Source organism: Xiphophorus couchianus, chromosome 20 (assembly GCF_001444195.1).
Source record: "Xiphophorus couchianus chromosome 20, X_couchianus-1.0, whole genome shotgun sequence".
NCBI lineage: Eukaryota > Metazoa > Chordata > Actinopteri > Cyprinodontiformes > Poeciliidae > Xiphophorus > Xiphophorus couchianus.
In genome coordinates, this window is record NC_040247.1 from 17,141,562 (window position 1) to 17,165,803 (window position 24,242).

A 24,242-nucleotide genomic window follows, 5' to 3' on the forward strand; every position below is an offset into this window, starting at 1 on the left:
TACAGTCTTCAAATTTATTGAAAGATTTGACCTGTCATTACAGATTTAAGTGGATTCTGGTTTTCTTTTAACAAGTTTGTTATCAGTAACATTAAGAAAAGTACAGGGACACCTGTACTTGTGTTTTTCTTAATTTAGGCCCTACTTTTATTATATTTATGCAGTGTTGCTTGACGACATCAACTTTCTGTCTGCAAGGGACGACAAGTAGCGTTACCAACTCATTTAACTTGGTTTGGAAAACCCTATAACACATTGGCATAGACGAGACTCTTGACTTATCTCGAGAACTAGATTACACCTCAGCCAGCAACAGACAGTACAGATATTTTGTGAAGCAATTTGAATAAACTGGTAAAGCTAGTAAATACACTTTCATTAGAAATGCAGATAAATAATTCCATATATTGTCCCAACTGTCCTTATGATAAATATTCTACTTGCACCAAGTCTTAAACGTTAGTTCTCAAACTTTATTGGTTGGGCCATAGGACAGTTTTTTTCCAGGCCCTCCAACAAACAACAAAAACAGAATTTTTCTTTTTCCTTTTACAGAAAAAAGGGGGAGTAAATCAGTACTGAGCAATACGGTATTCATTTGAAGTGCCTCTATTTCTGCATAAAATGAGACTATCTGAAAAATTTGTGAGATTAATGAAGAACTTAGCATATGTTTGAAACACTATCAGTAATCTTGAAAAAATAAGTTTTATTTTAGAAAATAAGATGCTGTTTTAAAATTCTTCTCTTTGAAATGAAGAAGCAAACGAGCCTCTACGTATTAAAGACTAGAGGTAAAAATGTGTTGTATTTTTAAAACATTACAATTAATGTAATTTATTTGTGCAAAAAAACCGAATGTAACCCACGATTTCACTACACTGTGCATGTACGTGTTAAAAGAAAAACATTTGTGAAGAAGTTTGATTCTTTTGACAGATTTATCTGATGGTTTATTTTTATAACTGACTATGTTTAACAGCAGGTATTCATCCTTTTAGCTCTTTCGTTTTCTTTCTATCCTTTCTCTGTGTATTCATGATATTTATACCACATCACATAGCGATACACTGTGATCATTACACAGAAAGATCATGTACCTGAGCCCTTTCATGATAGATGGCAATATTTGCTCCAAAACTGTCAAGAAAATATACTCCTCCTGCGCTGTGGCTGGACAAAAGCTCTACTAAGTACTTGAGCTTTTCCAGGTTGTGCCTGTCACCCTGGAAACACTAATTTGGTGAATGTACTATATTTCTAAAACAAATCCGGGTTGACACATTTGAAGAAAAAATCGGAGGAAAAAAAGCTAAGTAAATATCCAGAAGGCTTGTTTACTCCTCTTGTTATGACACCCTACTCTGAGAATCACAGGACTAAACAGACTTTTTAAAACTTGGATATTAACTGTCTAATGGCTCAAGTGTCAAAATTAACTGAGATTCAATTTTGGTCACTTCAATTACGCTCTCTTTTTTGTGTTTTTTGTTGTTATGAGTCTGATATTCAAGCTTTCTACATTGAGAATTGATCATCAAAAATTGATCATAAAATGTCATGTTCATTTTATTTGTAGAAGCTACTTCTGAAAAAGGTTGTTAGGTGATATTACTTTGGCTGCAAGCTGTTAGTTTGTTACCAGGACACAGGACTGGGCTAAAGTGGTATAGGAAATCTGCTGTATTTCAACATCGAATTGTTCTTTGACAGTTTCCTGAAGTCTAAGGTTTTATAAGTGTCAGCGCTTGTATTCGGTGCTCTTCCAGTCAGCTTGTTCATCTGGAAAACAAACCCCTGCCTCATCCATTGTAGCACAAAAGATTCACAGAATCAGCAGGGTGCAGTTTTATGTGGAATAAAGTGCAGCATATTAATACAGCAGAGATGTACGCTGTTCCTTTGAATACGTGCTTGTTCATAATATAAAGTCATTTCACATCTGAGACAGGACCATTGTAACACAACCGTATCCAAACTTTTAATCAGTGTAGAAAGCCTCCATCTGGAGCGATGCCCTTTATCAGTGCAGTACCAAACTCGGTGCAGATGAATAGGTATTATTTGACATTTAGAGGTGATGAAATAGAAAGTGTGTTTCTTACTTTTTTGTGACCATATATGTCTAGATAACTGGCTTAACCCACATCTAATGACAGATATTTTTTTAGTATCAGAGGACATAATCCTAATCACAATTCAGGTCATGCTGACATAGTTGGATAAAGAGCTTGTTGAAAATAACTTTATAGAGCTAACTTTAAAAGTGTTTGAGAAAAGGATGTGACTCACAGGAGGTGGGTTCTATTTATAGCTGCTCTGGTGTGATAACCTCTTGATTTATCAGAGGAGGATGTGGATGAGTCACTCTACTGGCGTGGGGAAGAGTGAGTGAGCAAACAAGAATGTGGAAGCAGACTATACTCATGCAAACACAAAATCCTTCAGGACATTGTAGACATTATTTTTAGTGTGACCTGCTTATTTTTGGCATTGGTTTCGAAGAAAATTATCTTACAACAAAAACCAAATACAAAACCTGGGCAATATTGCCCAAAATACCTCTTAACAATATCACAGATGATTTATTGATTTTTTTTTATTTAATTTTTTTGTTTAATTGGATTTGCCCATGTATATATATATATATATATATATATATATCCATATATATATATATATATATATATATATGGATATGTGTGTGTGTGTGACCAGAGACATTTAGTCTGTTCATAGAAATGCTGCTGTATCTCTTGTCAGTTTATAACTTCTAAAATAAAAAAATACAAATCTGTTATTTTAATTTATTTAAACATTAGTCCATTTAAACATCAGTAAATCATAAGGTCTAACAGAGTAAAAAAAAATACATTTAATTAAAAGAAAAAAGTTTTATGCCAGTGGTCAAATCTGATATAATTTAACTTGAACAAGCATTATATGGATCCTGGTTTGGCTGCTGCAGACGGACTCAGGCTACTCCAGCAGAGGAAATCATGACACTCCCCAGCCAGTGAGACCTAATCTCATAGTGTGTCGTTGTTTTGCCCCCGGGTCTTTTCCTGGTGAAACATGACTGGAATAACTTATTTGGAAAGCCTCACAGAAGCATCTTTGACAGATGCCTATATAGCATCAATTGCCTTCATTCTCCATTTGGAGAAGTCGTTTTCCCTACACTATGAAAAAGAACGTATCCCGACATTATATACAGCACTTTGAAAAAGTATTTTCCACATTACATATTTATTCTGTTTTTGTCACACTTAAATGTTTCAAATCATGAAACAATTTTTATATTCGACAAAGATAATCAGTGAAAAACAGAAAGTGGCTTTTAAATGAGAATTCAATTTATTAGGACAAAAGCCATTGAAACCACCCTGTCCTTCTGTGGAAAAGTAATAATTTTGGTCTTAAATCACAATTTTTTTAAAAACTCATAATTTATCTATTTTTGCGAACCTGAGATGGATTTCACAAGCCACACCCAGTGATGATGTCACTTGAAAAGAACCTATAAAGTAGGTTAAAAGATCACAAAAAGCTACACATCATGCCATGAAATGAATTTAAAAAAGTCATTTATATCAGTTTTTCTGGAAAGGGTTATTGACCCACTACTGAAGCTTTTGAACTTGAATGAAATACCTTGAGAGCCATTGTACATAAAACAGTGGTAAACCTATCAAACTTACTCCTAGAGAAGCTTAATGACCCATCCAAGAGATCACAAAGTAAACCAGACAATCGTCTAAGCACTGTGGGCCTCATTTGTCTAAGGTCAGTGACTTAAAACTAGGGATTGGATGGCAAGATGGCATTCAAGGGAGAGACCCTTTTGAAAATATTTGGTGGGCGGATGAGAGAAAATTAGAACTTTATGAAATGTGTGTGCACCATTGCATCTGGCAGGACGCTTGCATATTATTTCACTAAAATAAAATTAGGCTTAAGAGGTAGTTACTGTTTCACACAGGCATAGGTTGGTTTTAATGGCGTTTTTCCTCAATAGTTGAAATCATCTTAAAAACTTTTGTTCAAATCAGCTTTTAAACTTTTGTATTTACTCAGCTTACGTTTGTCTTGTGTTAAAATTAGTCTAATCTGAAATATTTAAGTTGGACAAAAATGCAAAAGTGGAAGAAATCTTCCACAATGCTCTATTGTGATTTGCATCAGTATTTTCTGTCTGAAATAGAAGAAAAATCAATCTTTTTATCTTTCCAACCTTTTGAATATTTAAATAAAGAGAAAATCAAAATTAATCCAATTGAACTGATGTATTGCAGATGGTTGTCTTGCATTAAAATATGAGTTCACATATATATTACTCTGCATTAGTTTAAGTTTTCCAGTTGTCTGCTACGATGTATTATTTTCTCTAATGCATCTTGGTGTGTGGCTTTAGTCCGCTCTTTACCAAGCAGTGCAGCTCAGCCATGTGGCTACCACTTCAATTATCGAAATACATTAAGTTTATAGCACTGAAAGACAAGGCATGTTACTGTAACATAATGCACACAGGTATTTCTATGGCTCTTTAATATATCCTTTGTCCGCAGGGAAGCAGCACAGTGGTGACTTCTTCCGGCTAATTGCACAGGTCCGAGGCCGACTGCAGAGCACCAGACAAGCCCATATGAAGCAGGATGTGAAGGTGGAGAAAGAAGAGACCCAAGCTTCACATTCTTCTGGTATTACAACAGTGATAATTATTGATCCTATCAACTATCAGCAACAGTTGGCTTGTTCCAGTTCAAAATGCCCCTTAGATAATTTTTTCGCTTAGAAAGCAATGGAAAACACAAGTGCACTCTCTTAAATAATAAAGCACTGTTTACAACACAATATCATCAGGATTTTACTGGGTCTTAAAAGGTCCTAAAACTCCAGATTCTTGTTATTATAATTCATGTTCTGGAAATGTGCTGGCAGCAGAAATTTGGTACATATGTTCTAGTTCGGAACCTAATAAACACATTTAGGGTATTTATTCAGTCTTTCTTAGAAATCCACTATAGAGATCTGTCCACCTGTCCGATACTTTGACCCTATCCTTTACCAGCTGCTTCAGAAGAATGCTTGTATAGTAAAGTTGGTCTTAATAAACACAGACTTGCTAAAACTTGTTGCTAATGGATATAAAGAAAGAATAACGTTGAAGCACAAACACAGTTGACTCACATGCCAGATCAGACATCTCCATAAGTTCTGTGAACAATTTCACTTGGTTGAAACCCTGGATAAATAAGTCAACATTAAAACTGACCTTTTTGTTGCCAAAAAACATATTTTTAGGTACATATTTACATACCTGAAAATATGTAATGAAAATGTATATCTTGTATTATGTTCAGTCCATGTTGGAGAAACAAACCATTCTGTAGTGATAAAGGTTGAAGATGAAGAAAATGATGAGGATTCGTTTGCAAGAGGAATGGAGTTGCCATCCAGCCCCAGCTTTAGTGACGTGTCCATCAGCAGGTGAGAAATCACTTAATTATTATACACTTTGATAACCTAACTTGACTTAACTGTTTCCATTGCTTAATTATAGTTCTCATGGTTTGATGAGTCTAAACAAAATTTGCATTGTTTCAGGGTATTTTGTTATAAAAACAGACACATTTTATGATCTATTCCATAATCAGATTACTTTTATTTAAAAACAGAAATACTATAAATTCTATAAATCAAATTAATTATTGTTATTGTTCTTATAAGAACTGTAGGATTTAAGTAGAATTGTTTATGTATACACTGTAGTACTTTACAGACACATTATTAAAAGTAAAATAAATCATGTAAAGTCTGTGTGCAACTATTTCCACTTAAAGTGTTGAACTGTAAGATTATAGTTTGGAAAAACAGCCAATCTTGTTTATTTAAGTTGATATCAGCCACTTTACAGTTAATTTAAGGCAAAGGCAAGATGTACAGACAAGTTGTAGACGTCTGAACCAGTTAGCTCTATCTTTTGTTTTCCAATCAGCAATGCAAAGTGCTACAGTGGAGCAATGCAATTATTTCATCTTAGCTCAGTAATTGCTCAGAAGGTAATCACAATAATCAAAGATAATTAAAGCCCCAAATTACAGACCAGGTCAGCATGTACCAAGCTATTCCACTAATACTTATTGCCTCTTGTTTCAACTAAGTGCTGCAGCAATTAAACAAATCTGCTTTTTAAAGTTTACCTTAAATGTCCCTAAAGTCCATTAAGCTTTATTTATAAAACACTTTCTACTACCATAAGGAGAAATGTTCTGTACAAAATGCATTACAAAAACGTCATTACAAAGACACAGAAGCAGAATACTAAAACAGAGACATATTTTTTCAAAAAGGATATAGCAAGCTATGCAATAAATATTGTAATAAAATAAAACAAACTAAACTCAAGATCTCATTGGTCGTCAAAAGCCAAGGCAAAGCAATGAGTTTTAAGAAGTGATTTAAAAACAGTAATTTATCCTACCTGCATTCCTCTTTTTTAGTCAAAGAGGAATGACTTTTTTGTCTTTTTAGGACCGGTCACAGGAAAAGCACACCCCTCTCCCCCAAGCCTAAGTTTTGTTTTAGTTGCGCTCAGGAGCAGCTGGTCACCTGAACTGAGTGAGCAAGTTGCGGCACCAAGATATTGGATATCTAATCAGCGTGTAAATGGATGAATGAATGGAGTGTGAAGTTATTTGGGATCCTCTGGACTTGATTAAGCACCATACAAGTACAGGCCATTTTTGCGATTAATTTAATGGTGCAGCAGCACCTTGGACAGGGAGGAAGGGGCAAAGCCATGTATAGCTATAAAAACAAATAAATTAACTGCAGCGGTTAAATCCAAAAGGACATGTTACGTTAGAAGAATTAAAATTTCCTAAGGACTTAAACCAATTATGATGAAAAAAGGATTAATGTATGCTTAAAAAGCAGAGTTGGAAAATAACTCTTCAAAATAATAGTTTGTCATATGATTGTTTGAACCAGACATTTTAGTTGGTTTTACAATCCTATTGACCGCAGACCAACACAAGATTTATTTGGGCTTTCAAAAAAAAGTTCTTGCTACTTTTCAAAAAAACAATTAAAAAAAATAGGTTAAGCCTTTTATAGGTTAGATAATAATAGATTAATAGTAGGTTCCATATTACCAAAGGAACTAAACCAGTCATGAATAAGGGATTATGTTGGCCTTTCAGATAAATCTTATAAATATTCTTCAAAATAAAAGCCAGAATCTCTCATCGAGTAGATGAGAGAGTGTGACTTCAAAATTAGTCTTTCTCCATAATGGGTTAAATTATTAATGAATTTTGTTCAAAATATAATCATCAGCTATAAATATTATAATGTCATTATTAAAAATAATGTTGTTAGTGAAATGACCAACACTTTTTCTGCTAAAAACTAGACAACACTAGAGCTGATTAATAATGGGGAAAATATGCAAAAATATTGGTGAATGTAACAATAAATATATGATTTGAGATAAATAAGTATTCATAAGGGGTTAATTCTATCTGCCTTCAGTTCATAGCAAACTTACAGTAGGTGATGATGATTAGTTTGTTCAGCTATTGGAAACGGACAAAACAATATATTTTCATCTCAAAAAGATCTCATTGAAAAAGTTGCTTCTTCCTCACATCTGCTGTTGTGGTGTTGAAACTACTCTGTTGAAGTTTCTTTATGATTTGACCACTTTCACATCTGTTTTCCTGTAAAAAATTTCATTCTACATTAAGCAGTAAGTTTCACTAATTATATTAAAGGCAAAGTATAGAGAGCCTAAGTGAAGACTATATTAATACAGTCCTGGAACTTCTTTGAGATTAATATGTTGTAGAGTGTTATAGTAATAAAAAAATAGTAATAATGATAAATTTGTGATATATGGTTCCATCTCTAATTAAGACAGTCTAGTCCTTAGCCCCATCAGCTTAGCTGTCAACACAGACCCAGGGTGTGATATGGCGTTGCCTGTGATGAATAGGTCAATTGGACATGTCAGACCCTCAGTGGGGGGACAAAAACCCACCTGGGTGTAAAAGATTTGCTATGATTCATAGATTAGAGCTATTTAGGTGGAAGTCGGATTCTGTTCCAAGGCAGCAAATTAAAGCTGGTAAATTAAATCATATTGTTCTGTCTCCCTTTCCTCTTTCTCCCTTTTCAGTTCTATTTCAGACATTTTTGGTCCAGAATCTTCCATAAACATTAAGTAAGTGGCTCTTTAGTTATTCAACTTTCCTTAACTTTCTATTTTGTCTTCTGCCTGACAACTAAAAATTACTTTTTGGTGTGTCTTCAAACAGAGTAATTTGCTTTTGCAAAATGTGTACAAAAGCAGCACAGCATTGTTTCACCATACATAAAAATCCACCTTTGACCAATTTTCAGTGTGCGATAGAGTTTCTGCAGTAAAAAAAAAGATCTTTTGAAAGGATGCCAATAAGTTAGCTTAATGGCAATATATTCTAGTATAATTTGGTAACTAAATCACCGAGTTCAACAGTAGGAAATTAATGCTGTTTATCTTTGAAACAGTTTTTTTTTAATTAAGTGAAACTCAATATCAGCTGTTAGCATGATGGAAGCCAAAACTCTGAAGAAAATAATGAATATGACATGATGGTGCAGAAATCAACTTTAGAACCTCTGCATTTTACTGATCATAATAAAATCCACATAACATGTTTTTCTTATATGCAGCGATCCCAACACACTTGATTTAATGCCACTTAAGTGAACAGGGAAATATATATATGACATTTATCATTTCTGTTAGTGTTTTTTTCTACAGAAAAATCTTCTTATTAAACTAAAGGCATGTGTGAAACACCCTGATGCCATCAGTAAGCTTCCTGGGTCATGTTTTCTTTTTTATTATTATTTTATTTTGGCTTTTTTGTATCAAGCTGTTCTGTCCAAGGTGACCTGACAAAGGGAGATTGAAAACCCTGCCCAGCAGCAAGAAACCACGAGTCAAGTCTGCTTTCATTATCTAAAGATACCTTGTGACTTTTTCAGTAGCTTCAGTCATTGAATGCATGTTGTCCCTTTGCAGCCCAACTGATTTGTGGCCCACTCGGAGCCTTGCAGAGTTGAAAGCTTTGTAGATCCCCAGCTTCCCATACAAAGTCCTCAAGCTTCCCCTGCTAAACATCGCAACCTGACAAGTCACGCCTGTAAACAGATTGTGGAAAAATAGTGGACAGGTTTTTGGTCTTCATATTCATCTTCTTGTGACTGCCATTTTTTAAAAACATTATTTTATTCCTTTATCCACGTTAAATAATTAGTTATGTTGATGATACATGTTAAAAAGTCATGCATCTTCATGGTCAAATAATCACCAAGCTTTCTTCTGACAGACAGCTCTGTTTATTCCTTTCCATACATTGATATATATTTCTTATCGTTTATATTCCTGCTAGCCTGCTGTCATTTCAATCAAACGATTTTGACAAGCAATAAGACCGTCACACATCTGCTCACCCCCAAAGGACACAAATAAATAACTGCACCTACCTGGAGCTCATTCGCTTGCGAACCACGATCAAGGACACTGAATCATATCCTCGTATTAGTGGGGCGGTGTTGTTTTCAGTGCACACACTCGGTTCTGTCACGTCTTCTTCAGGGTTTGTTGTGCTGCTATTTGTAACTTATCTAAAATGAAGTGGGTAAAACACAAACAGGACAAAGACGTTTTGAAATTTGACTTTTATTTTCTGCATTTTTCGACCAATGTTGAGATAGCAAAGCTGTTTTGTGGATTTTACGTTTGTTTCAACGAGTTCCCATTAAATACTTGACCAGTATGCATTCATAATTGACCGGTACTGTGGGTCTTAAAATGACTCATCAGTTTTATAGACTCATGATTTAAAGAGTGCTTTTGAAGCCATCCGGAGAAGGAATTTTCTTTTTATCAAATACAGCTTTAGCTCCGTCCTCTGCCTTTAACCCACCAGTAACTCTCCCCACTTGGATGCCTAACCAAACTTTTACCACTAACACCTGGTGTTCTGATGAAAATTCCTTCACCGGAATTGTTTTTCCCATCCATAGAACTGAAAGAAAAGGGTTTAAATACATTACATAAGGCTGGAGGGTTCTGTATACATCTATAATAGAATCAGCTGCACAGAGCACCCGTCATGTGCAGCTGAAAGGGATTCAACAAATGAAACACTGCTTTTATGGGTCCCTTTTGGTTTTCAAAGCCATGTTATCTGAAGATTTATTTTAGGAGAAGATTGGTGAAAGTCAAGGTTGAGCTAGTAATAGATCTATAACTTGACACAGCCACTGGGCTTCGGAGCCCGCTGGGGGCACCCATTGTATGGACTTGGTAAGGAAAATCAGAAAAACTATTTTATTTAAAGGCATTGTATGCCAAGTCCACACGTGTCTTCTGAGAATAGAATTTGATTGAACAGTTTAAAGTGTATAAAAGCAAGTTAAGCAAATAACTCTTAAGATTTCCTCACAGTGTGTAAGTTATGCCACTGAAAAAATAGTTTTATTCTAATAAAATCCCTAATTTATTTTAGTTTAGCAAAAAAATATGAAGATTTTCTTTGTTTTAAGATTCCCAATGTTGTAAACTTGACTTCTCTATATAATCATAAGCAGTTTTTTGGCATGATTAGTTAGACTTCGGAAAAACCTTACATTCACTGGCAAAATTATTATAACGTTATGGAAATTTTATTTCAACATTTCTAAAATTTAAGTAATAACCCATTGTGGCGTAAACATTACTTTTTGGGCTGGGGGAGTCAAACCGTCCAGTTTGAAGAGAACCAGATGTGATGCTCTTTGTATTCTGACACCTTTATTTGAAAACCAACTTTAATTTCATGATGTTAGGCACTTTGAATTGCTGAGATGTGCTATACAAATAAACTTGATTGATTGATTTGATTCAGAAATTTGAGCAATAGCAGCTCATCTGGTAAATTGGAGTAGATCAGTCTTCACTGCTTCATGTGTATGGATCAGCCTGTCACTAGTTTACCACAAGTCTTTCCTTGGACTACTTTTGAAAGATTTTACCCACTACTGACCTTGAACACCCCACAAGTGCTGTCACTTTGGAGATGCTCTGACCTTTAGTAACCAATCACAAATTGCCCCTCGTTAGATTCACTCATACCATTATGTTTTCCCATTTTCACTTCTTACAGATAAACATTAAGATAAACATAATGTTCACTTGCTACTTAATATTTGAAACTCATTAAGAAGTGCAATGATCGAGGCGTTATCATGTTATGCCTGATCCAAAAATTAGCTAAGGTCTACTGTAATACCGCTGCAAAGAGTCTATTATAGCATTTCTTGATCACTTGCAACACTATGCAGACACTCCTTCTATAGGGATGAAGATTCACTCACCTTTGTATGCAGAATGCTTGAAATGGGTCCAATGGAAGGATAGTTGGATCCACTTAATGATTAATTTGGCTAATTATTTCATCACTCAGGTGTGCTGTCTAGAGCAGTGATTTTGAACTGATAGGTTCAGGAGCCGCCATCATGTCTTGCTGAAAAACACTGTCCTAAGTCAAGAGAATATTTTTTTTTACTTCAGTCACCTGAACTGAGAGTAGTTTGTCTCTATGAATTTCAACACACACTCAAATGATACACCCCAGCTGACTCTGTTGTTGCTTGGCGATGTGCCAATTTCCGTATTGATTTGAAAGCGGGCGCCCATCCAGTCGTTATCCCTTTGCTTCTTGGGTGTGAGAATGTTAAACATCAGCCCTAAATGCCTGATGTTGCCTGATCAACAGGTAATGATCAGGCAATCATTACCTGTTGACTGAAATACATGAAACTGTGGCTCATGGCAAAAATTAACTTGCTCTCCCTTAATGAAGTAACATGTAGTAACGTTTACACCAGGGGGACGGTCCTCGAGGGCCGGCATCCTGCACGTTTTAGTTCTCTCCCGGGTGGTACCCGTTGTTCTTAGTCCTTCTAATGAACCAACATTGGATCCAGGTGCGTTAAACCAGGGAGAGAACTAAAACATGCAGGATACCGGCCCTCGAGGACCGACTTTGGGGACCCCTGGTTTACACTTTCAGCCAAAAATAAATGCATTACAAGCAACAGTGGTGCATTAAAAGCCACAGACAATTACCACATATGTTACATGACATCATAATCCAAAAAACGCGCTAAATATGTTCAGGGTTAGGCCCATGTCAAGCATGAGAAGCAGTTCAAAAAAGGTGATTTTATGAGGAAACATAACGGAGAGTTGTCTGTTGATGAAGAAAACTTAATTTTTATGTCTTTTGCAGCCGAGTCATTTGTTAAACAGGTTTTTCATATTCCTTTATTTCTCCTGTAGTCAAATAGTCTGCAGAATCTCTACTATATTTGATCTAAGTAAATGAGCTTTTAGTGTTAATTAACTAAATGAACATAGGGGAAACTGAAGGAAAAACCTTTATTTGTCTTCCACTTGTCCATCCGCTTTGCATCCTAATTATGCTGATACGCTTGTTAAACCTAAATTATTGAAGAGGCAATGGTTAAAGTAATCGTCTGCAGAGAAAAACTGATTCTCTCAAGTGATTAAAACGCGAGAAAAGCAAGTGACAAATTTAGAAAGTCTGTTATTGCCTTTTTTTATTGAGCAGCCTAATCACAGCCATTTTTATCATTTTTATTTTCTTCACATTTCTAAACTACTTTGTGTTGGTTATTTACCCTGAACCACAAATAAAACACATTAAAGTTTGTGGTGCTGTGTATCATTTCACTTTTGTCTTTTTTAAATAACATAACCTGACCCTCTCTGATTGTGTTCTTTCACAGAGACACCGAGACGTCTTCAGCAAAGAAGCGACCGTCGAGCTCCAGAGGCACGGACACAGAAATGTCACCCGATACGGGAAAACGACAGCGTAAAACATGAAGGGTCGGGCCAAGATGCAGTGTTAGTGAAGGTCTCATTCATTTGAAAGGATTAGCACATTTCAAAGATTTCCTTCCTTTTCATATGTTATGGTTTTCTTTGTAATTACTTTGAAATAAATTCTATCGCATTTTATCATATTTTGTTGTCATGTGTTCAGTATTGAGGTAATATTTGTATTTCACTGTTTATTCAAGACGGGAACTGTGGAAACAGCACTTGAAATGGAAATACGTTTTACGTGCAGCAGGTTTAGTTTGTTGCTTCAAATCGACTTAGCACTTGTTAAAGATTAGACTCATGCAAATTTAAGAGGTTTCTGCTCCCAAAGGTTTTTCCTCTGAAAAAAAGATTTCTGGTGAAGTTTTATTCCACTGAAGTTGTCCTTTTCTTCCCCCATTTAATCCATAGTTTATACCACTGTAAATTGCAGCCTAAACCCAAATAAAATTGAAGGAACACTAAGTATTTTTCCAAAAGGCACATTTCCAATTTTTTTTCTTGCATTGAATTGTTGTATGTCAGTCTGTTTGCTAATCTTTGACCTCCATCTTCTAGGTCTCCCACATGTTTTTAAAACTCCACAGAGGAGCTGTGCTGAACGCAGTTTCAATGTCATTTGCAATTTGAAAGTTTACAACAAATCTGCACCTTTTGAAATTGATTGTTTTTATTGAACGTGAAGAAACTAGGGTTGGTTTAATTTAATAAACGCAATGCTTGTGGAAACCCCAAGTTAGGACAAGGCAGAGTGTAAACACTTAAGAAGCGGAGGGAGTGTTTATGAGTGCGTGCACAGAAGATTTGGCAGGAAATCTTTTGGGAGCCGACCCTGATTGAAAACAGAGCTAGCCTGCAGTCAGGCATATGGCCGATCAGACTGCTGTGATTCTCCTCAGATAAAGCAGACACAAAAATATCTGTGGACTCTTAATATGAACAAGGAACAAACCCCACACTCCTCATTCCTACTGCTAGTGAGTCGTTTCTTCCTGCACTATGGGACAGTTTGTCTTTGCCGTTTTAAGCCGCACTGCAACTCTTCAGTGAAATCAAGATGAGACTAAATTGCTTTTGATAAAGGTTCGATTTGACCAGCTGTGAAGCAGGAGGAGATCTCATCAATCCAACATAGCTCACTGTTTGGGAGAGATCCATAGAGTGCATCTGTGTCAAAGTCACCTTATCTGTCTGCGCCTGGGTGGTATTGTTGAAGAGTACATCTTATCACTCGTCCAACATAAGTCTCATAAATCTCTGGTCCACAGTATCTAAACATACATTATATTCACTCATACTTCAGCTTTTCGTGAGAACCTTGACCCCCTTCATTACTTTCAAAGAAAGGGTGACCAATCTTTGTCTTGGTGATGATTCAGTGTGATTCAGGAGATCATTAATCCTCAGAGCAGAGTGTTCTTTCACTCATCTGCGAGATCTTTCTTTAAGCTCAGACTGTAAACAGCGGTGAGAATAAGTGTATTTCTTTGTATTTACTTTGTGATTTCTTTTTTTGTTTGTCACATCTAAGAGTATAAGATTCTCAAACAAATACAAAAGCCAGACAAAGATGATGCAAGTTCATACAAAATCCACCGTTTAAATTAAGGTGTTTGTTATGAAGGGGTAAAATCCAAATCTATATGGAACTGTCTGGAAAAAGCAATTGCCCGTAACCTGGGAACTGGTTAAGCCACACCTTAAAGTAACAACCGCAGTCAAGCCTTTGAGATAATTAAGTTAATTTGTATTGCACATTTCAGCAAAAAGAAAGTTCAAAGTGTTTTACATCATGAAAACATCATAAACGCATCATACCTTCAACACTGAAAACCAGTAACAGACATTTGGTCAAGTGCCATTGTTAAAATTGTCAATACACATCAATATATATCAATGTTCCATTTATTATGGTTCAAAAGTATCTAAACAGATGGGTTTTTAATCTTGATTTATAAGAACTCAGTGATAACTGATCAATTTGTTTTTTACAGTGCTGTGGAGGCATTTTTAACCCACCCATCTTAGAAAACAGCTGCTTTCAGCACACTAATAAACCTGGTTTACAGGTTTATAATTTCCTTGAGCTAGGAAAAAAGGAAGGACACTTGCTTTCTATTTTCCTTCATGAATATGTTTTCCCTCTGGAATTAGGAATGAGGTAGATGTTTTTCTTTGTTGTGCTGACTATTCTCTTTTGCACTGTGTTTACTTTGGCTCGAAATTTGAAATTAAACCTCCAAGATATCATTTTATGTCATAGTTGGAAACAACAAATTGCACACTGTCCAAATCTGTATATACATATGTTTTGACAGCTTGAAGCAAAACAGGAATTTCTGCCTTCAACCTCTTGCAAAAATGTTTGGGAAAGAAAAATATTTCTTATGATGACCCCGATGAACCCCTCTATGTGAATTCTTACTGCAAAGAAGTTTAAATCCATTCAGTAAGGGCATAATTGTTAACATTTAGGGCTTTTTTTCCCAATGTGGAACAATTACACAACTTTAAAGAAACTTAAAAACAAGAATTCAGAAGGCAAGTGTCTTGGCTGCCTTTTGTTTAATCAGAATTAGTGAAACTGGTTGGTTTCCAGACCTGAACCAGAGTTTAAAGCAAAGTCCATAAATCTTAGGTATGGTTGAAGCCGGAGCTGCTCTAAAGCATAATGTTAACCTGCTTTATCCAGTCCAAAACCATTTCATTTGTGTTTTTGATAACTGTCCTGTTACAACATCCAGACTTGCCCAAAATAAATGTCTCTGATCTCACTTTCCACACTCAAATATAAGGAAATTGGTCAGGATGTCCAAAAATAAACCAGAAACTGCCCAAACTTGTGTTTTCCATAAACTAGAATAGGTTAGGACACCAGTAATATAGTCCACAGTGAAACCAGTTTAAGATCGCAGTGGATGGGGAAGTTTTTAGCTATAAAAGAGCTACCTGCTCCAAAATGAACACCTTCAAGCCAAATGGCAGGAAGTGACAAAGTGAGATATTAAAAACCTAAGCACAATGTTCCCCTTGTTCAGAACAGTAGTGGAAGTGATCTGCTGTGGGACTGTTTCACTGCCGTTGGCACTGGTACTCACCCGTGAATAGAATAATTAGCAGCACCTCAGAAATCTTTAACTACACCTCAAATTAACAGTAAAAAGTATTGACACAGCTGGTTGTTCCAGCTGTACTATGATACAAAACGCACATGAAAGCTGATTTGTTGGACAGCTTTGCTTGACCACAACTTTTGTTAAAAATTTCTGGCCCATGATTTTTATTTTATTTTTCATTTACTGTTACCTGTCAGCAATTTGAATTATTTGTATGGGTCTGGTTGTGTGTGGATTAAGAGCAAGAGCCACATTAAAATGTTTATGTTTCACTTTGTATGTGAACGTTTGACCCTTTTTAAAGATATTCACAATAAAATGAGGCTTGTTTTTAAAATAGTCCACACAGTTTAAATTAATATTTAAAGATGACAAAAAACTAACACTCCAAACTACAAAATATATGACATTAAGTAATTCATCTGGCTATAAATACAAACATAAAGATTTAAACAGTGTAATTGTATGAGCGTGGTTCAAGGCTCAAGCTTAATTTAAGCTTTTAAAGGTTATAAAAACCACAATAAATGCAAAAATTAGGACTTTTCATTTTCGAAAATTATTTCCAAGTTTTTAATAAAGCATGGAATAAATGTTTAGTCAGGTCAAGATTATTTATAGTAATACAGAGATAAAATCCCAAACGTCCACACTGCAGGGCTGCCTGGAGAAAAAAAAAAACTTTATTGGTACAGTAAATAATTTTACTTTTGGGGAAATCTCGAGTGCAAAGAGCTAAGTTCACATAAAAATGAAATCATATGCAAAAGTAAATTTTAAAAAACACTTAATTTCTTAAAATAGTGTAGATGGCGCCGGCGAGCTGGCTGCCTGCAGACGCAGCTCCCGTCATGTGTGTTTGTCTGTGTATATTTGCTGTAACCGATTAATGATCCGTACTTGAAGAACCCATGGATCATCAGTTGGGCTTTCCACAATGGCTGGATGTGGTTCTGTCGATGTTCTCCGCGTTTGTCTGCTACTTTTTCTACTCTTGGTTGCGGAGAACCTCGCCGAGCAGAGTAGCGGCATTGTTTGCTCTCGTGAACGGCTGATTGCGCTGTGTGGGCCTCTGCTGCTGCCCGGAGACGGGCCTGTGGTCCCGGAGGAGTTACGGAGGAGACGACGGGGCTGCGGGGCTGGAGTTAAACGGAGGTAGAAGAGGAGACGACGCAGGCCAGCGGTACCGGCGATTATCGTGGGGAACGTGAGGTCTTTGGTAAATTGGACAGACGAACTCACAGCGCTGGTTAGGACCCAGAAGGAGTACTGGGAGTGCAGTATCTTCTGCTTCACGGAAAACTGGCTGCACTCGCTTATTCCAGACTACAGCGTGGAGGTCCCTGGATTTTCCTTGGTGCGGGGAACAGGGACTATTCCAAGAGTCGGAAGAAGAGGGGCGGCGGGATTGCACTTTATGAGAGTGAGAGGTGGTGTAATCCCGGTCATGTTAACGTGAAGGAACAGATTTGTAGCCCGGACATTGAACTCCTGGCTGTGGGAATGCGGCCGTGTTATTTACCGAGGGAGTTTACGTCCGCCATTTTGATCGCTGTTTACATTCCCCCCATCAGCTGATGCAGCGCTGGCCTGTGACGTCATCAGCTCTACCACAGCCAAACTCCAGACTAAACACCCGGACGTTGTTATTGTGTCTTGTCTCTTGTCTTGTCTTGTCTCTATGCTGTAACTGCGAAGTAATTTTCCTGCTGGGATGAATAAAGTACTTCTATTCTATTCTAAAAATAAAAAGTTAACCTTAAATTTGTCTTTATGTTTTATGTGTTGTACACTGAGCATAGCTAAGACTCAAAGTCCAACCTGAAGAGAGGTATTTTCTCTTTGGAAAAGAAAAACTGTAGGACTTGTTCATTGTGCAGATTTGGTCTCTAATTTATCTACATCACATTTGCATTATGCTTTCCTTGTAGCACATTTGGCTTATCTCAAAACAAGACTGAGCATCTGTTTCAAACACAAGTCTCCATTTCAAACCAATCAGCTGGCTAATCAGTGCAGACTTGTAATCTATGAAATGCAGGCTGGGGCTTTTTGCAGAGCATGACAAAAACTCTGTAAACATAAGCAAAACACTTTCTATCTATAATGTTTGATTATGACAATCTGGTATTTCTTTGGTGTGTTTTGGTGCTGCTGCCTACAATTTCTTGAAGTATTTTCATTTTTAACAAAACATTTAAATTAGCTTGTTTTCTGATAATTCTAATGTTTCTGTTTTTATTTGTTATTCCTTTTACTTTTTTACAAGTACAAGTGTTGCATTGATTGGTCAGTGGACCACTTCCTCCTACCTATATGTTTGTTGTCTGGTAGACATGGATGGTACCAGCAGTCGTACCGCAAGATGCAGATCCCATTTAGTTACAATAATGCTGCCGCATCCTTTGAACTTCACTCACAATGCAATCAAAGGCCACAATTTGATGGCTGCATCTTGGTCACAAAGGCATCCCATAATTACATGCTGTTTGTCCATCCATTAAGAGACACAAGCTGAAGCACAACCTTTCAAGAAAGATAGAATAGAAAGGGGCTTTATTGTCCCACAGAGGGAAAATTCAGGTGCAACAGCAGCACCAGATATATTTAAGTACACACTAAGGTTCCAAAATGTAAAAAACAAAATATAAAAAACAAGATTAGCTATAATAACAATGCTACATTACTACGATTTTAATAGAAAAATTAATGTGCAGTTATTAGATTTGAAATATTGTATTCATGATCCAAGGGATGTGGAGCTGAGTACAAATGAACACATGAAAAGAGCTGCAGAAATCTACAGCATGGTGGTTTATCTGACACAGCCTGGCAACAACACTTACAACCCATGAGCTTTTCTTACATTTTATCACTTGACAACAACCTTAAATCTCATGTCTTTTCTGATAGACTAACACAAAGCACTGCATATTGTTGAAGTTGAAGAAAAACGTTTTTAACAAACAAAAATCTAAAATTGTGATGGATAAATGTATTCAGCCCCCTGATTTGTTTGTGAAAATGCTTTTCACAGCAATTACAGCTGCCACTCTTCTTGGAATATAAATTCTTTAGTTTATTGTTTAACGTGTTAGTTTTTTTTTTTCTTTTACAAAAGTTAAAAAGACCAAAACATTTTCTTTTGTTTTTTCTGTGGCCCCTACACAGCCCAACATTGGCTCAAGAAAAGTTTAGACTTGTAAACCACATGTTTAGTGAACTGTTCAATATGCAGTATGTAGAGATTTTGTCTGTGGGAAAGCAGACCAAATTCAAAAAAATTTAAAAAATAAACTGAATTTGAGAGAGTATCTGTGATATTTAAGTTGACTTTTCTGCTGTCTTCATTATGCTGTTTGTCCTCTAATGTTCTCCAACAAAACCTAAGAGGCCTTCATAGCACATTTGGATACTGGGATTAAATTACACACAGGGAGGTTATTTGATAATTGGGTGACTTTTGAAGTAAGTTGCATGCAATAGATTTTATTTAGGGATAAACGACTGAAAGAGGATGATTACAAATTAATTCTCATCAGATTTTTATTTGTAACAATAAAAGTTGAAGAACTAATTTTTGTATCCCTAGCAAATCACAATTAAGCAATACTTAAACTTAAACTGATACTACTGTTGGTTACCTTTGTAATGTGCAAATGAAATTGCAATCAGACATTGCAGGTTGATTGCAAGTTTGATTGAAAGTTGTAATCAAAACTCCCTCCATCATCTGTATTCACTTATCCTTGCAGGGTAGCGGCGGGGCTGCCTGTCTCCATGGACAAGAGGCTGGAACAGGACACCAGTCCATCAGAGGACAAAACAGAAAGCACAAAGACCCCAGGCTAGGATTCAAACCGAGGACCTTCTTGATGTAAGCCATCAGTGCTACCAACTGCCAGTGCAGCCCAGCAATAAAATCAAAATCGAACATCACATAGAGCTAAACTTGTGAATGACAAGCTAGTTTTCAAATGATGATTTCATTTTTATTTTGCTCTGTATATTGCAACAATGTACACATTTGCACACAATGGTTAGTTTAGTGAATACTATTGATAGAATATGTATAAACACAAATGCCGAACTATCATACTGTATATGCTAAGCTATGAATGCAAATGATATGTTTTGAAACTCCTCTGATCTGATGTCAATGTTCAACAGTTCTGAAGCATCCACATCTGAAATCCACAGAAATGATGCAATATTTATTTTCCATTTCCCTTCAATTTATTGGTTACGTCAGCTGCTTAAGCTTTTTAGAGACAGACCAAATCGGATCAACATGAAAAGCGACATTTTTCTTTGGATCAGTTTTTTCTTCTGAACTTCACTGAACTTTGATTATATGATCAGCCTCCTTTTCAGTATGAATAACAGTTTAATTTGTACTGCTCAGATGAAGCAGAAGATTTCAGTAGCAGAGCTGCATTAATTTTTCTCCTTACAGTAAAAAAGGAAACCGCTAAGACCTCTTTCAAATCAAGGCAATAAAATGTCCTGGTGAAATCCCAGCAGTCATGACAATGACATGAAGCAGAAGCATATGTAAGACAGAAAATAGACGGTTCACCTAGATGGGTCACAATCACTAAATAGGTAAAGAATAGATTCTTACCTGAAGCAATAATATTAATATTCCTCATTCCTTAGTTTTAATTTTAATTCTCGCAATTTTGACTGTCCTCTACACCATAAAATAGTTACAGATCATAATGGATTTAAATATTCAGTTAAACTGAAATTGGAATATGTTAAAAGGAAATAAAACAAATGAAAGAACCTTCTTCTATGGAGTTTGTCTAATGTTTTAGAAAGATTTATATGTACCTTCTAAATTGGTAAAATGTTTGCAGGTAATAAGAAAAGAGTGAAATAGCACAGACTGAATTGCTGTCATTTAAAAGATTAGATTGTTATTTTCATTTTCTCAAAAATCAGGGACATGTAACTCAACATAAAAAAACGCATAAATGAACCACAGAAGATTTTTCAAGTGCTATTGTCATTCTCTACAAAAGCCCCAAAATATGAGCAATAAGCAAGCTTTGGTTCTCTGGGTTCAACTGGCAGGATGATTTATTGGATGCAATAATACAAAATGAATCAGGACTTCCAGTAAGTTGGCAAGAAGTGAAAACGAAAACCCACCCCCTGTGGTTTTCCTGTGATTCCCTGATGCTCAGCAGATTGCTTGAAACAAATGACGAATTAGATGTAAAAGGTTCAGATCAGGTGAATGTCTTTGTTGGTATTCCTTAGGAATTATAAGTATTGATATAATGCTGTGAGAAAGCATTTGATGTCTTGAAGTTATTTTTTTTATTTGTCACACTTAAATGTTCCAGATCAACCCCTTGTTATTAGCAGGCAAAGATAAACTGAGTACATAAAAATAGTTATAAAATGGGATAAAGGATCCTTCATGTTTTTAGAAGGTGCTGTTTTCAATAACATTTTCCTGTAGTAAATCAACTGTTAGATCATCAGGAGTCAGACAAATATTTTATTTTCCAAATATATGATTTGTACAGATATTATTGGTTGATGGGTTTTTTAAAATTATCTGACAAGAGAAATTCAACTTTTGCAAAAGATTATAATGGACTCTTAAGGTAACACTGAGTAATAATTTATCTTTTTAAAGGTTTTCCAACTCTGAGTTTGGAAACAGCATGTCACCTAATGACATGATAAAAAAACAACACTCATTTTGTACCATAACTCTGTAACTAATTTACAGTCGCACCGCTGCAAGAGCTGTTATGCTCAAAAGATAAAACTTTTGGTCCCTATAAAAAATGCAATGATATAATCCTTTTCAACTTTGTATAAAAGTCTGAAGTTGCAATCCCACATGGAAAAAGTCTTAGGTAAGAGAAGAAGGACATCTGTTTGTTTATGTGGATTCAGTGCCAGCCAACAGATGCTGGATTCAAATATGCAATTTGCTCATCAGACTGCGAGTCTTATGCTGCAGGTATGAGAGGCAACAGATTTCTTCTTTTGTTAAATATTCCTCATTAACCCTAAAACCCAAAGTAATTAAAACCTGCTGTTTAGGTGACACGAAATCAAGTGGAGACACTTACCAGCATGGAGACATTGAATATGCCAGCTTCTGTGTGCAGGTTTGAACAGGTGAACTCATTACCTTTCTGCATTTACAGCCAAGTTAATGCTCAGAATCCATCCTATTGAAACATTAGCAACTTTTAGGTTTTATTGTGTATTTGCTGATGATACGCAACAACAAACAAGCAAAGGTTGTGCTTTGTCGCTTTGAATGAAGTTGTTAGACAGCTGTGTTGACTCAGAGGAGTGACTGACTGAGGCATATTTGTTTAACATGGTACGTGATTATATTTTAAATGATTGTCTTCCTGCTAAAAGCGGAGGAGTTGGAGCAGAACTACTGTATGTCAAATTGAAACTCCTAATGATATTTCACAAACTATTGTTATTTTTGTGAACACTGACATCACAGAATGACACTTCCTAGGCAAGTAAAACATCTGTTCTTTTTCTGGGCGAAGGCTTTGCACCTCCATTGATTGTAGGATATTCAAGTCTTCTCACGAAGTGCCTTGTGTCTAATTCAGATTTTATAACTGAATTACTAGGCCAAATTCTTTTTAATAGCCTCTTTAACTTGAAGAATTGAGAATAGGTCCTTGAAGAGCTTGCTGTAATGACTTGAGAAACCTTTTGTCTGGAAAAGTAAAACAAATGTCTTTCAGCCCACATTACACAGATAAGTTAAATGCCTCTGCACACTCCTTCTGTCCTTCAAAACTACAACCTCAGAGCAAAAACAATAAACTAACGGAGATATTCTAGAAATGCAACTTCCTTATTAGAATATTAATTTATGCTGGGCAATAATCCTAAAAAAAATAAAAAGATAATATACGATGTGTTGTGAATTTGCTTTTATGTAACCAGTAGAAGACTTGTAGAAGTCACCTGATAATCCACATCTATATAAATTTTTATCCTATTATAAATTCAACTTTTCAGTGAAGAAAGCAGCACATCAGACAGATAATGCAAACTATAAACCTAGCAAACGAGACAGACATTTGTCCAGACATTTAGTCAATCTTACAAAGATTGGTTTGTTATGTATAGCAAAAGGGAAGGACGTCTAAAGACCTGCAGCTATTAGATAAAAGATAAAATATCTTTAATCCATAAACCATTTTCATTCCACCACAAAACAACATAGATCTTCTTCATATAAGACAGAGGGAAGTTTGTGACTGAAACATAAAAAAATACTAAAAAACCTAAACATCGATACATTTGGATGGTATATTTGTAACAGTGTTGGTTTAGTTGAATTTTACAGAATATATTAAAGGATACTGCCTTGGCTATGAGCTAGTGGGAAATAAGAGATAAAAGTAAGACTTGCACAACACAAATTTGAATTAGCATTGAAAATGAAATAAACAAAATATACTCTTCCTGTCTCCAACGCCTGCGGGGGAACATGACAAATTTGCAATTTGTACCGCAGCTGGTGATCTGCAGCAGCCTCTTAATTTCATTCTCTGTTGATTAGTACACCGTTTTCCCTGGATCCTCTTTTATTTTAATGTCAGCTATTATCCCAAGGTAAACTAATTTTAGCATTATGACAGAGCACAAACTCAGGACAATAAAAATTAGTTACTCTTTGTGTACTGTCCTACACACACACACACACACACACACAATATATAATTTTCCTATACTTCTTCATAAGTGATTTAAAATCTGCAGGGTCAGATATGATGAGGGTCAACTTATTCTATCTATACTCAGAGATGTTTCTTAGCAACACCGTGATGTCATGAGGAATGGCTGCTGGAGTCTTCTGTCTGTCACTCATCAGGTGTGAAAAAGTTATTTCATAATTCATTCAGTTGTCATATATGGTGGGAAAATGAACTTGTAGTATTTAATTTTCCTGATTCCAAAGCTCTTGTAGGCCAGTTGAGTCTGTTGTTGGAGTTGGTGTGAAGATAACCATAGAAGGCAGTGAAGCGGCCGCCGCTGTATCTGCTGTGTTAAATTCCTGTGGTCTTATCTCACAGAGCGGGAGATAAGAGCCCATAAAGAAGGTTAACTGGAGGAAGAGTTGGGTCTCCAGCTCACAGCAACCTGGTGATTTTATTATTTGTGAG

At 35.9% G+C, this 24,242-nt stretch overlaps 1 protein-coding gene and 1 long non-coding RNA gene across 3 annotated transcripts in view; one reads left to right on the forward strand and one right to left on the reverse strand.

Annotated features, from left to right (window-relative positions):
* rad18 (RAD18 E3 ubiquitin protein ligase) overlaps positions 1-13,089 on the forward strand; it is a 29,169-nt gene extending 16,080 nt beyond the window's left edge. Inside the window, exons 10-13 of one of the 2 annotated variants that reach the window (XM_028003312.1) lie at positions 4,569-4,700; positions 5,364-5,490; positions 8,183-8,227; positions 12,850-13,089. In XM_028003312.1, the coding sequence (XP_027859113.1) occupies positions 4,569-4,700; positions 5,364-5,490; positions 8,183-8,227; positions 12,850-12,949 (404 nt within the window). In that variant the 3' untranslated portion in view covers positions 12,950-13,089. The remainder of the gene's footprint in view (positions 1-4,568; positions 4,701-5,363; positions 5,491-8,182; positions 8,228-12,849) is intronic. The other variant, XM_028003313.1, reaches the window with a different exon arrangement.
* LOC114135761 (uncharacterized) lies at positions 13,040-23,502 on the reverse strand. Its single transcript, XR_003593648.1, has 4 exons — positions 23,491-23,502; positions 17,923-17,929; positions 17,793-17,799; positions 13,040-15,631 (listed from the first exon to the last, which is right to left on the reverse strand). It is a non-coding gene; the product is annotated as an uncharacterized LOC114135761 (long non-coding RNA).
* Positions 23,503-24,242: the final 740 nt, after the last annotated feature.